Source organism: Drosophila sechellia, chromosome 3L, assembly GCF_004382195.2.
Source record: "Drosophila sechellia strain sech25 chromosome 3L, ASM438219v1, whole genome shotgun sequence".
In the NCBI taxonomy this organism is placed as follows: domain Eukaryota; kingdom Metazoa; phylum Arthropoda; class Insecta; order Diptera; family Drosophilidae; genus Drosophila; species Drosophila sechellia.
Genome location: NC_045951.1, coordinates 9,457,564 through 9,469,307, shown reverse-complemented (window position 1 = coordinate 9,469,307; position 11,744 = coordinate 9,457,564). Strand labels below are relative to the sequence as shown.

The following is an 11,744-nucleotide window of genomic DNA, read 5'->3' as shown; positions in this document are numbered from 1 at the left end:
AGTCGGGTTGTGGGGGGATCACTAAGTGTAATACATCTAGATAAAAACGCTATATACAGACACACGAGTTAATAATAATAATAATATAACGCAGCTTGAGATAATAATAATAATAATAGATTTTGGTTAACAATAATACAATAATTAGGTTTTTTTTTTGCTTTTGCCTTCCGCTTTCGCGCTCTACATTATTTTTTGTTTACTTGTCGTGTTTTTTTTGTTTTTGCTTTTTGTTTTCTTTTCATATTTTTTGTGTTTTTCTTTTTTGTTAACAAACTACCAATAACAAATTTTTACTAATTCAATTTAAGTTTTTTATGTTTTCTGCTCTCCGCTTGTGTTTACCTCCTTGTTTGTTGTTTATAAATTATTGTTGTTTGCGTTCCGGTTACCTTGTTGTTGCTGTTCCTGTGTATTAAACTAAAGGAAAATCATGGTTTATCCTTTACCAATTCCTGGCGGTAAAACGGCCTATACGATGCCTCTAAATATATAGTTATTATTACACGCAAGTGTTACATATGCCTATATGTTTATGTTAATGCGCTAAAGTGTTTAGCGCTCCGGTTAGCTGAACCGTGAACCCACCGGACGACTCCTAGCCATAGTCTCCGCCGAAGCGTCCGTGCTTATTGCTACCGTTGCTGCTCTGGACCGCTGCCGCCGCCGCCGCCGCTTGGGCGGCCTTCTCCGCTAGCAGCGCCGCCTTCTGCTGCATGTAGGGATTGAAGTGTTGCATGTACATGGAGGCAGCGGCTGCCGCCGCATAGTTGTTGGCATAGTTGTTGCTCCTTTGGTTGCTGCTGCCGTTGTTGCCGCTCCATTGATGCTGCTGCTGCTGCTGGAGCTGCTTCTGTTGCTGCTGTTGGTGTTGCTGATGCTGATGTTGCTGCTGTTGATTTTGCTGATGCTGTTGCTGTTGATGCTGCTGCTGTTGGTGGTGATGTTGCTGGTGCTGCTGCCAATAGCTCTGCTCCGTCATGTAATTGCCGGCATCGCTATCCTTTTGATAGAGATATGAATTCAGCAGGGATTCGCGTGCGGCGGCAGCGGCTGCCATGTGATTGTTCTGGAACATATTCTCCATGGCCGCCGCCGTTGGATAACAAAATTTATTGCTACTATTGTTGCTGTGGTTTTGATTGTTGGCTGCTGGAAGATGTGGTTGCTGCTGTTGCTGCTGCTGCTGTTGCTTGGCCGAGCCGTGATAGTTGCTGTAGTCTTGCTGCTGCTGCTGCTGATGCTGCTCCTCGTAGCTGGCCGTCCTTGTTCCCGATCCAGGTGCTGGCTCCTTTTGAGCCCGGCTTGACTGTCATTCACCTGACGCCGTCACCGTGGTCCACTGCCACGGGCTATTGTAGCCCTGTTTGGGATTGCTGGACGGTAACAAATATGGATTAACATGAGCAAAGTGGGAAGTTGATATAATCCCATAAGTTTAGGAACATCACTCACCTTCCGAAGAGAGGATGCCACAGTGCCGAGTTGGCATCCATGCCGGCTGCTGCCGCCGCATCTGCGAGATTTTGCTGGTGCTGTTGCTGCTGGACGTCCTGCGTGAGCATATTGCCCCGCTTGCGCTGCTGCTGTGCGGCGGCGGCTGGGTGCATCTGCTGCTTGGCCTGCTCGAGGGGATTGTAGGTGACGCAGGCTTTACTGGAGCGTAGTGTGCGTCCCGTACCTGCGTCACCCTTGGCCTGATCTGGAACGGCCTTGTGCATGGAGGGACGCCCTCGCATTCCGTCGAAGGGCACATTGAGTAGTGGAACCACGTTCGCCTCCGGTTCCAGCAGATTCGAGAGGGATTTTATGGTCAGTCTGGGTTTGTGCTCCGCCTGAGCTGGTGCCGGAGGCGCAGCGGTGGCCAACGGTGCAGGCGCAGCGGCGGGTGGTGGCGGACAAGGAGTTGTACCTGGAGCATCGAATGAAGGCTTGGATTTGGTGAAATTGCTAATGGACTCCGCTTCTGTTTCCCTTCTGGGTCGCTTGTGCTCCTGGTGATGATGATGATTTGAGGTGGCTGCAGCTGCCGATGATGTGGATGATGCCTCCTTGGCCGCCTCCCAGTTGAGGAACTGCGGCAATTGCGGCTGCAGCAGCTTTTGCATGAGAGCCAGCTCTACGGGATTGGTGAAGCCATTAAAGGAATTTGGTCCGCTGGCTGTACTTTGAGGAAGAGGCGGAGGTGGAGGCGGAGCTGCTACAGGAGGCGGCACGGGAGTGGTAACCTTGGGCTGTGGCTGCTCTTCCGTCGACTTTTGTTTCATACAATGCTTGTACAGCTCGTCAAGATGCTGCAATCCAAATTGGTTGTTGTACAGCGGCAGGAGATTGCTCATAAACTTTCTTTGTAGTCCTAGCGGATCTTTGATCGTTTTAAAGAACTCCTGCGACAACTGGCCGAAATAGGGTAGCCACAGCATCTGTTGGAGTAGCGCCAGTGTGGTGGCATTCAGATCCGTCGAGAGACTGGAATCCGCCGGAGATGGTGGTGTTGGAGCCACCGGGGCAACTGGAGGCGGTTTGGGTTGAACAGGCACAGGTTTGGGTTGTATCTGCTTGGGACTGGGACTTCTCGCTTTGCTTGGCACCACGATCACTGGATCCGGGTCTTTTGTCACCTTGGCCGCCTGCTCCGATTCCGTTTTGAGGATAGCCTCCAACTGCTCCATGGTCACTACCAGAATGTTCGGATTCTGGATGATCTCCGGATAGGCAAAGGCCTCGGGAAGACGCAACTCGGGCCTGGTGGTCAACAGCAATGGAATCTCTCTGGCCGGTGAGGCCAAAACCGCTCCGAGGCGATCCTTTGGCACGAGTATCGGGTCTGGGACCTTCCACTGCGGATTGCTGATCAGCATTTTCAGTTGGGTAAGTGGATCCGGATCCTTGTCCATCTTAATGCTGGCCTTGGGTCGCTTCTTCAGCGGCTGGCTGGAATCCTCCTCCTCCTCGTCGTCGATAACGACCGTTTCGAGTTTGCCATCGCGGCCAGCTTTGCCTAGATCCATGGGCTCCGCCTGTTGGGGATTGTTGTTAAGCTTGAGGAACTGCTCCAGAATGAGATTTTTAATTGTTTCCGACGTCGTCTCCACCTCAGCAGGTATGGAGTTGGCCGGCAGCTGGAGTTCCCGCTCCGGTGACTTGAGTATATCCGAACTTGAGGTCACCGCACACTGACTACGTGATTCTGATGGTGGACACACCTCCTCGCGTTTCTTGTAGCTCAAATCCTTAGGCGTCTCCTCGACTACGATGGATTTTTCCATTTCCTTTTCAGGCGTCGGTGTGGGCGTAGGCGTTTGGGTCATTTCCACCGTGGCTGGAGTGGGCGGTTGTGGTTCCGGCTCGGTGGCCACAGCTTCATGCTGCTTCTCGAACGCCTCGATGCCCAGGAAGAGCTCTCCGTTCAGGCCCTCGATCTCACCCGCCTCGTTGAAGGACAAACACTTGGGCGCATCGTCGTTGTCCATGTTGAGTATGCTGGGCAGGTCCTTGTCGAGATCGGGCACACAAAATGAGCTCAGTCCGTCGCCGGAGGATGAGGAGTTCGGCGGATTGGTTCCGTTGCCAGGGCGTGTCTCCTGGACGAGATTGTCCTCGCAACTTCGCTTGACCAGCGAGTCGAGCAGATCCGCTCCACTGCTGCCGTTTTCACTACTGCAATTTTGTAGCAGATCATCGGCATCGTCCAGCAGATCCTTAAGATTCTTAGTATTAGCATCGAAACATTCCACTGCATCGTTTCCACCCAGTGGCTTGTCCTCCGCCTCCTCGGGCAGGACATCCTCCTCAGGCAGTTGAACCAGGGCAAGATCTCCTTTCGGCAGAAACAGACCCGTCTTGGGACACAGCTGCATTTGCAGCGGCGAGGGCGTGGAGCTCTGATATGTGGGCGTATTGGTCTTGGTAGCCTTGGTGGAGGCATTCGTCTCCTCACTGTCCAGCAGCCCATCGAAGCAGGGCGTGGGCGCCATCTCCGGCTCCTGGGCAGGTGGCATCACCACAACATCTTCGAGTACAGTGGCTAAGTGGCCGTTCTGTTGCTGCGCAGCATCACTTTCCTGTCCCTCTTCCTCCTCCTTCTCCTCCTCCTCTTCGATCTCGTCCGGCAGTTGCGTGGCACTTTCATCCCAATCCTGCAACAAAGTCTGCCCAATGGAGGGCAACTGCTGCTCCGGCTGATCCTGCTCTCGCTCGTGATCCTCTGCCGGTTCCAACTCCTGCTCCTGGTGCTGTTGCTCCTCCTCCTCCAAACGCTGCAGATGCTGCTCGCGCTTGACCTTCATCAGTGGGGCGGCGGAGCCGTGGAAGAATTTGACTATCCTAGTTGAGGAAGCATCTGTGCGCGGCATAGAGCGCCAGCCATTGGTCGTCTTGGTCAGACGAATCCTATTCCGCTTGTCGTAGTCCTCGCAGCGCACCTCCACGATTCGGGTATCGTCCTGTTTGACCCACAGGAAGATGGGATTGACGCTGGGCGTCGTGGGCGAAGTGGCGGGTGCGGCAGCGGACTTGGGTATTGGTAGTGAAGCAGGAGTGACTGCTGACACCACCTCCGTTTCCTTCTCCTGAACAGATGGAGCCTTGGGCTTGGGACTAATCCGCTTGGGCGCCACCACATTGGATGCAGTGGCTGTGGATGTGACGTGTGTTTTGGTTTCCAATTTAACGGCCGCCGTTCGCGGCAAGGATTTGGCTAACGTCGGCTCCTCCGGCAGCGGAGGATTGAGCGTGGCTATTTGCGGAGGAATTGGGGGATTCAGTGCGGGAATGGGTATGATAGCAGGGGCAGCAGCCGCTACAACGGCTTCCGAACTGCACTTTGGTTCCGTTTTAATGTCGCGCAGCACATTCTTATTGATGCGCGGCGTATTGGCCACCTTCAGGTGTCCGAACTTTTGCTTGGCCCTTGTGGCCTTGCCCCGTGCTCCCTTCCCTCGTCGCCGGGTGGTCTGCTCCTCGAAGACCAGGAATATATCACGGGCCACTCTCCGGCGCTCCGATTTTCGGTGGCAAACCGGCGGAGCGGCCTCCAGTTCCTGCTTGATGATGCCCTCGTTATTGTTGTTGTTGTTGCTGTGGTTATTGTTGTTATTCGCACTCGCCTCCGGCTCATCCTGGCTAGCAGTAGCGCATTCACTTGGCCTGCAAGTGTTCCGGGGCATTTTACGGCCGTATCCGCTAGTGGTCCGTGATCCGTACTCCCAGATCCCTGGTCATTTTCCCATCATCGCTGGCTAGTCCACACTCGTCGCTCTTTTTTTCTTTTTTGGCCTTTTGCTACTGCCCCCCGTATCCGGATTTTTCGCTCTCGCCTCCCCCGCCCCCTGCCCAGTTCTGATTGGGAGCAGCGTTCTGATTGGACAGCGGCCCAGGTAAAAGCCTTCGCTTTGGGGCTTCTATCTTCAGTCCGTTTGCATTGCCGCCGCACTTGTGCCGCTCCAGAGTTTCTAATTCAGTTGACCGTGCTATTTAACCGCATTCAGAATTAACTGCCCTGCTGCACTGTGTGTTTTACGTTGACAAAATCAATGAATTTTTGTATGTATATGTTTTGGTTTGCTTTCGATATTTCGATATAGTTTTCTAAGCAATCGCCAGCGCTTTATGACGGTAATCGTATGAGCGTAATCGAAAATTGGGGCTGCAATCGGAAATTTCCCCAAATACCGATAGTAGTAACGGTCATATTTTTAAAAATATTCGAAATACGAAGTTCTCTAAATTTAAATTTAAATTTAAAGAATGCTTAAATTGCGGATTAAATGAATATAACGTATATATATATATAGAACGAATAATTTAAAAAGTTACTTTAAGAAGAAATATGTGTTTTTTACTAACCAAAACAAATATTTTATTACTTTCCTGCTCGACTTGCCAATATGCCCTGTACAACACTGATATTTGCTTAACGGGAAATTGTTAAGCTTATAGAAGGAAATTCAAACAACAAAAACTAACGACATCGCCAAGTTTGTTTATTTTTTTAAATATAAATAAAAATAAAAGTTATAAGAGTTTAAATTCATTTTATACTTTATATAAGAGTTTGTTGTTTTATTGTTGGTTTATTCTTTATGATTTCCGAAATATGCGTATAATGTTTCATTTGTTTTAACATGAAATATCATTCGAATAAGTAATATTTAGGAAACATAATATATTTATTAAATGTGCATGTAATCTTAAATGCCTGGACAGCTTGAAAAATCAATTGGGGTCACCAGTTGCATTGTTTTTTCCGCTTTTCATTTAAGTAACTTCCTTGTTACTACGAGCAACGAAACAATAAATCAATAATGACCAATATCCTTTGATTTGTGCATTGGCCAGGATGCAGAAATCCGGCTCCGACGAGGGAGCCTCGGCTGCTGGCCAGCCTGAGGAGAAGCCAGCGGCTCCCTCCCAGAAATCCATTGATTCCGGCAATGGCGCCGAGTTTCAAATCAGTTTGAACGAGTTTCTAGAGTTTCTAAAACTATCCTGTCATGTGAACGATATGATTGCGAAGGCCGACATGGGAAAACTACACAATAGGGAGCCGATACCGCCGATGGAGGGCAGTGCGGTGTCAACCAAGAGAACTAACAAGAAGGACGAGTTCGACTTTGCCGAACTGGCGGACAATCCACTGGTCAACGAGCTCCTGGGACTGAGACGACCCTCGCGGAGCTCCACCGAGAGTCGCTCCAGCTTGCTCCAGGATGCGAAATGCAGTACATTGCGCTCGGGGCACAGCCACCACAGCCGCTCTTCCCGTCCAGAGTCGACCTATAGGGGATTGCATCCCAAGCTTGGCGAGCAACTGGATGCGGCCATTAATGAGGGTGTTCTGGACTCTGTTCTGTCATTTATATGCCCGGTTCCCATGCCCACGCAACTCCAGAATGGCAAAACCAAGTCCAAGCAGCTGCAGCCTCCGAAAGAGCTTCTCATCCAGACATCGGCCACTATCACTCCCTATCCGAATCCCATTCCATCGGCAGCTCCTCTCACCTCAGGAGCATCGAAATCCATGATGGAGATAGGCCACTCACATGGGCCTCTGCCGGCAGCCACTCCCTCGGCTCCTTGCCTGCAGCAGGCTAATCCCAGAGGAGATGCTCTACATTCGGATCAGATCACCAACAGCATGGTGCGCGCCATGATTAAGGAGCCGATTCCAAAGCCTGGTGCAATGAACGCCGGCAGACGCAAGTCTCTGCTGCTGGTCAAGGATAGCAAACATGCCAGGCAGGAGCGTAAGGAGTAAGTACCATATATTTACAGAGGGAATTCTTAGGTATTCATATATATCTCAAATTGTTTGACAGGCCGGAAGTGGTGATCCACGTCTGCGACGAGGTGAAGAACACCTCGAAGGATTTCACCTGCCCGCAGCATTTGCTGGTGACCAAAATGGGTTACTTTGCGGACGTGACTGCGGGTCAGAGATTGGAGGAGATGGACATATCGGTGCACTGCGACATCCTGATCTTCGACTGGCTGATGAAGTGGATCAAGCACAGTGCCCAGAGCCAGGATCTTCCGGTTCCCACCCAGAGCACTGGTCCCCAGTTGGATGGCAATAATGTGGTGCCCATTCTGGTGTCGGCCAGCTTTCTCCAGATGGAACCTCTACTCCTTGAGTGTTTGGCCTTTTGTCACGCCCATCTCAGCGAAGTTGTACGAACGTCCACGAATCTGTCCTGTCTGAATGACGCATTGGTCAGTCGACTGGCGGCCATGTTCACGAATCTGGAGCTGGAGATGGTCAGGGATAAAAAGGAGCGAGTGACACCGCGTCTGTGGACCAAATTGATTCAGTCCCTCTGCGAACCGGATCCGGAAGCCCTAAGGGGACACTTCTACAGCATGTCCGGTCTGTTCCGCTGCTCCAAATGCTTCAATTGCGTGACCAACACTATGAAATCCTATGTGAGCTGTGTGCCCAGCAACATTCGTCTGAATCGCTGGGGCCAATTGATGAGCCACCACGTGCGGGACAACAACTGGGATCTTAATGTCTACATCGTTCAGCTGTTCAAGGAGCTCAAGTCCTGGCGCAAGGTGTACTGGAAGTTATGGGGTCACTGCCACTACCTGTACTGCTGCACGTGCGAGGCTCATTTTCCGGTCTATCAGATGCACTGGTGCCGCTTCCATCCGGAGGCACCCAACTTCCTGGGTCCCGTGGGCAATGCCGGACCCGCCGGCCGCTTCTCCTGCTGCGGTCAGCAGGCCTTCCGCTATGAAACGCTGCCGGGACCAAATGTATGTAAACCTATTTCCAGAAACATCTACTACTGCATTGAGTAATCGGTACTTTTTTAGGGTTGCCAGTTCCGCGAGCACAGTGTCCTGGTGGAGACGGATAGAGAGCGTGCCATCCTGGCCATTGCCCAGTTGGTGGGCGAGAACTACGCCTTGTGCGAGCAGCCACCATTGAGGATTCAGGAACTGGCCGCCGCCGGCGAGATCAGTCCCAGCTGGCAGGGTATCTCCCTAACGCCACAGAGATGTCGCCAGGGACTTTTGCCCCAACTCTGCATGGATAGTGTGCTCAAGAGAGGTGGGTATGTGTGCTTGAAGGTAATGTGCTCTGTACTCAACCCGGCTCCATAGTGACCAACCATCGTGTGAGCCGTCGGATGCGAGGATCTCGCTACCAAATGGACACCAGCACCGAATCCGAGACGACTTCCACCAGCGAGGATGATGCTCGATGCCTGCGGCCACGCATGCGTAACGTTCACGATGACGACGAAGACTACAGTACGAGTAGCGATGGCTGCGAGTCGGAGCACCGTCCTCCACCAAGGAAAACTAGAGGCAAAAAATCACGAAAGCGGTAGGCATTGTGAAATATTAAATGTATATAATATAATAAGTATCTGAACTGTTTGGCCAGTCCCACCGATGTGTCGGGTCGTTTTTGGTCCGGCGAGTTGTCGGCGCGCAGCAACCAGGATCATCAGCGCGACTTCGAGGAGAAGATCATGAAGCAGGTCGCCAATTATGTGACCAAAAAGACCGGAACGGATCAGTGCCTGGTGCAGAATGCCCAACCGCTTGGTGGCTCCTACGTGCGACTCGAGTCCGAATGGAAGGAGATGCTTAAGCAGCGCCACACCCATCACACGATCCAGGGAACCAATGCCACTGGCCCATCCGTGCCCCAAAGCAGCAGCAGCTGCCTGGGATCGGCACTTGCAACTGGTGGCTCCTCCGTGTCCGTCATGTCCAAGCAAAAGCACAAGTAGAAATTCGTGTTATATTATTCGCTAGCATCCATCGTAGACCAAATATTTAGTCACAGATTCTTAGTCAAATATTTAGTGCAAACCATTAATAGTCACATTGAAATGTAGAAAAATTAAATGAATATGTAGCAGAATATATATATAAATGATTATATCTCGATAATATCGATGGGTTCTATGTTTCTTTCACGTTGTATGCAATTATTTGGTTTGTAAATTACCAAGAATTTGGATTTTATTTAAATTTTGGCATTAGACAGAGCCTTAAAAATGGGATTAAACAAGAATTATAGTAATATACATTACATATCTCAATCAAGCTAGGATAAATTACATTTTCCATTCTTCAGTCTAAGCATGTTTTACAAAAATCTATTTTAAGTTTGCAGCCTCTTCTTCACAAACCGAAATCATAACTTCTCATTAGACATTTATCAATATTTTTATTTATTTATTTATTTATTAACTTAACGCAATTTACAAAGACTTCGATTTGTTATACACTCCTCGCTTTCACATTTATTTTGTTTTTTAAATCATTTTTGTTTGTGTTTTAGTTTAAGCTTGAAATGGAAAACAACAGTACTGTTTAAGAAAGAGCCTGCAAGTAAATGCGACTGCACGTAAATTAATGAAACAGAACCTGGGTTCAATTACATAACACCACATGCGTGATGGGACGCGGGCATGGCCTTTGGCTCAACCTTCTGGTGACCCACCCTGCGACAAAGATGTGCACATTAATCATAATAAAATTAGAGAACAGATCAGGGAATTATTATAACTACAGGGCAATGTAATTTCGTGGATAAGATTTACGAAAATAGATTGATTGGTGCGTGAGTGAACAAGAATTTAGCGTGATTGCCGTTCTGAAGGATTGATGCTGAAGTTGGCCGGTGTTCTTGGTGTTGCCACCGCCGCGAATGGTACTGATGCTAGTGCGGCTGGGACAAGCTAACTGAACAGGCCATCGGTGGCCTTCCCCAAATTCCAGTTTTCCTTGGAGAGCACGGCGCGCGCCTCATGCTCGTCGATGCCCATGTCCCTGAGACGTTGGATCTTTGAATCACAATCGGGAAAGGTGTGCGGTCCGCCCGCATACGCGTTGGTCCAGTGCTTGGCCGTAAGCAGGAACAGATCGTACTTGTCCTTAAACTGAGAGGCCACCACTGCGTCCTGCGGATCGTCCGGCTCTGCGGCGGCCAGGAGCGCCTGCAGCGACAGCAACACGGTGCGCAGTGTCATCGCTGCAGCCCAGTTGTCCTTTAATATGTCCAAGCAAATCGCGCCCGTAACCGACGAAATATTCGGGTGCCAGATGCGCGTTATGAAGCGTACCTGCGAATAAGTTGCAATTTATTTAGGTTTTAATTACAAGTTATATGTTCTGATTGCGCCTTTCAGAATTCAAGTTAGCATTGTGGATTCATAGAAGTGTCACTTTCTAAGAAGTGAAGCCATTAGATATGATTTTTGAGAGCTGAGTGTACTCATGTAAGAGTTGTTTATTTCTAAGCTCACACTTACATCACATATTCTTTCGATTTTTTAAAGTTGCACTAAATCTTACATGGCTATTACATACCTTTGGTGGATTGAAGGGATATGTCTCGGGCACCTTGATCTCCAGGACGAACTTGCCGCCCTCGTAGGGCGTGTCAGGCGGACCGGCGATCTCGCCGCGCAGCTCCGTCCAACTGTCATTGACCAGTTCGATTTTGATGGAACACTGGACGATCTGTCAGGGATTACAAGCCAAATTAACAAATCAGTGGGGCCAATGTTTACATTTCACAAAGAAAACGGAGCCAATAAGCGCGCCAAAAACGACACCAAAGTCCGCGCACATCCTTCCCCATCTCCTGCACCATCACCAGGGGCGGTGGTGCAGCTGGCGTTGCCGAGGTGGCGTTTGAGTGTCCTTCAGTCCCTCAACCTTGGTGCTCGGGACTCACCTCCTCGCTGCGCATCACCTCCTTGAACTCCCGCTTGATCCGCGACACTGCCATGTTCGCCATGATGTTTCCTCCGTTTCTCGGACTCTCCTTTCTGCTCTCTCCCTGTTCACTGTTCGCCGTTCTCCTTTCTCCGTCTCTCCTCTTCACCACGCTCTTCTTGCTGTGTTCTGTTCTGCCTCTGTTTTTATTGTTGCCCCCGTGCAATTTTGGATTTTGTGTTGTGCGTTGCGTAAATTACGCCTGTCTGCTGGCCTACAAGGTAGCTCCTTACGATCGCTTTTCGTTTATGTCGAAGCAACGAGCTCGACCAGCGCACGGAAAATAAAAAACTTAATATTCCAATTTCAACGAAACTGACTTTTTTACAGCGCTCAGCACGTCTATTTTGCCAGTGCTATTTTTTTTTTTTTGTTTTTCCGCAGTGTGACCGCCGCGCTGCACTTGGACAATTCTTAAAGCTCGCCTATCGATTGACGTATCGATAGGGCTGCGGGGAAATAGCGCGAAAGCTTCTATCGAATTTTACAGTTCGAAT

At 49.9% G+C, this 11,744-nt stretch overlaps 3 protein-coding genes across 3 annotated transcripts; 1 reads left to right on the top strand and 2 right to left on the bottom strand.

The window, feature by feature from the left end:
- Positions 1-896: 896 nt before the first annotated feature.
- LOC6605086 lies at positions 897-5,572 on the bottom strand. The gene is made up of 2 exons (XM_032719796.1): positions 1,456-5,572; positions 897-1,376 (listed from the first exon to the last, which is right to left on the bottom strand). Exons 1-2 carry the CDS (start codon positions 5,166-5,168, stop codon positions 1,313-1,315), a joined length of 3,777 nt encoding a protein of 1,258 aa, XP_032575687.1. The 5' UTR covers positions 5,169-5,572; the 3' UTR covers positions 897-1,312.
- A 733-nt stretch (positions 5,573-6,305) lies between these two features.
- LOC6605085 (uncharacterized protein KIAA1841 homolog) lies at positions 6,306-9,411 on the top strand. The gene is made up of 5 exons (XM_002029890.2): positions 6,306-7,254; positions 7,320-8,259; positions 8,320-8,557; positions 8,611-8,836; positions 8,897-9,411. The coding sequence occupies exons 1-5, from the start codon at positions 6,341-6,343 to the stop codon at positions 9,246-9,248; spliced, it is 2,670 nt and encodes an 889-aa protein (XP_002029926.1). The 5' UTR covers positions 6,306-6,340; the 3' UTR covers positions 9,249-9,411.
- A 254-nt stretch (positions 9,412-9,665) lies between these two features.
- On the bottom strand, positions 9,666-11,623 carry LOC6605084 (ubiquitin-conjugating enzyme E2-22 kDa). Its single transcript, XM_002029889.2, has 3 exons — positions 11,207-11,623; positions 10,837-10,989; positions 9,666-10,589 (listed from the first exon to the last, which is right to left on the bottom strand). The coding sequence occupies exons 1-3, from the start codon at positions 11,267-11,269 to the stop codon at positions 10,206-10,208; spliced, it is 600 nt and encodes a 199-aa protein (XP_002029925.1). The 5' UTR covers positions 11,270-11,623; the 3' UTR covers positions 9,666-10,205.
- Between the last annotated feature and the right edge of the window lie 121 nt (positions 11,624-11,744).

What these genes read in the sequence shown, in the direction of transcription:
- LOC6605086 (XM_032719796.1), bottom strand. Translation starts at nt 5,168, where the DNA reads ATGCCCCGGAACACTTGCAGGCCAAGTGAATGCGCTACTGCTAGCCAG. An exon ending in TGGCATCCTCTCTTCGGAAG is followed by an intron (nt 1,377 to 1,455) that starts GTGAGTGATGTT and finishes GTTACCGTCCAG; the next exon opens with CAATCCCAAACAGGGCTACA.
- LOC6605085 (XM_002029890.2), top strand. Translation starts at nt 6,341, where the DNA reads ATGCAGAAATCCGGCTCCGACGAGGGAGCCTCGGCTGCTGGCCAGCCT. An exon ending in GCCAGGCAGGAGCGTAAGGA is followed by an intron (nt 7,255 to 7,319) that starts GTAAGTACCATA and finishes ATTGTTTGACAG; the next exon opens with GCCGGAAGTGGTGATCCACG. An exon ending in AAACGCTGCCGGGACCAAAT is followed by an intron (nt 8,260 to 8,319) that starts GTATGTAAACCT and finishes GTACTTTTTTAG; the next exon opens with GGTTGCCAGTTCCGCGAGCA.
- LOC6605084 (XM_002029889.2), bottom strand. Translation starts at nt 11,269, where the DNA reads ATGGCGAACATGGCAGTGTCGCGGATCAAGCGGGAGTTCAAGGAGGTG. An exon ending in AGGTGATGCGCAGCGAGGAG is followed by an intron (nt 10,990 to 11,206) that starts GTGAGTCCCGAG and finishes AATCCCTGACAG; the next exon opens with ATCGTCCAGTGTTCCATCAA. An exon ending in ATCCCTTCAATCCACCAAAG is followed by an intron (nt 10,590 to 10,836) that starts GTATGTAATAGC and finishes ACTTATTCGCAG; the next exon opens with GTACGCTTCATAACGCGCAT.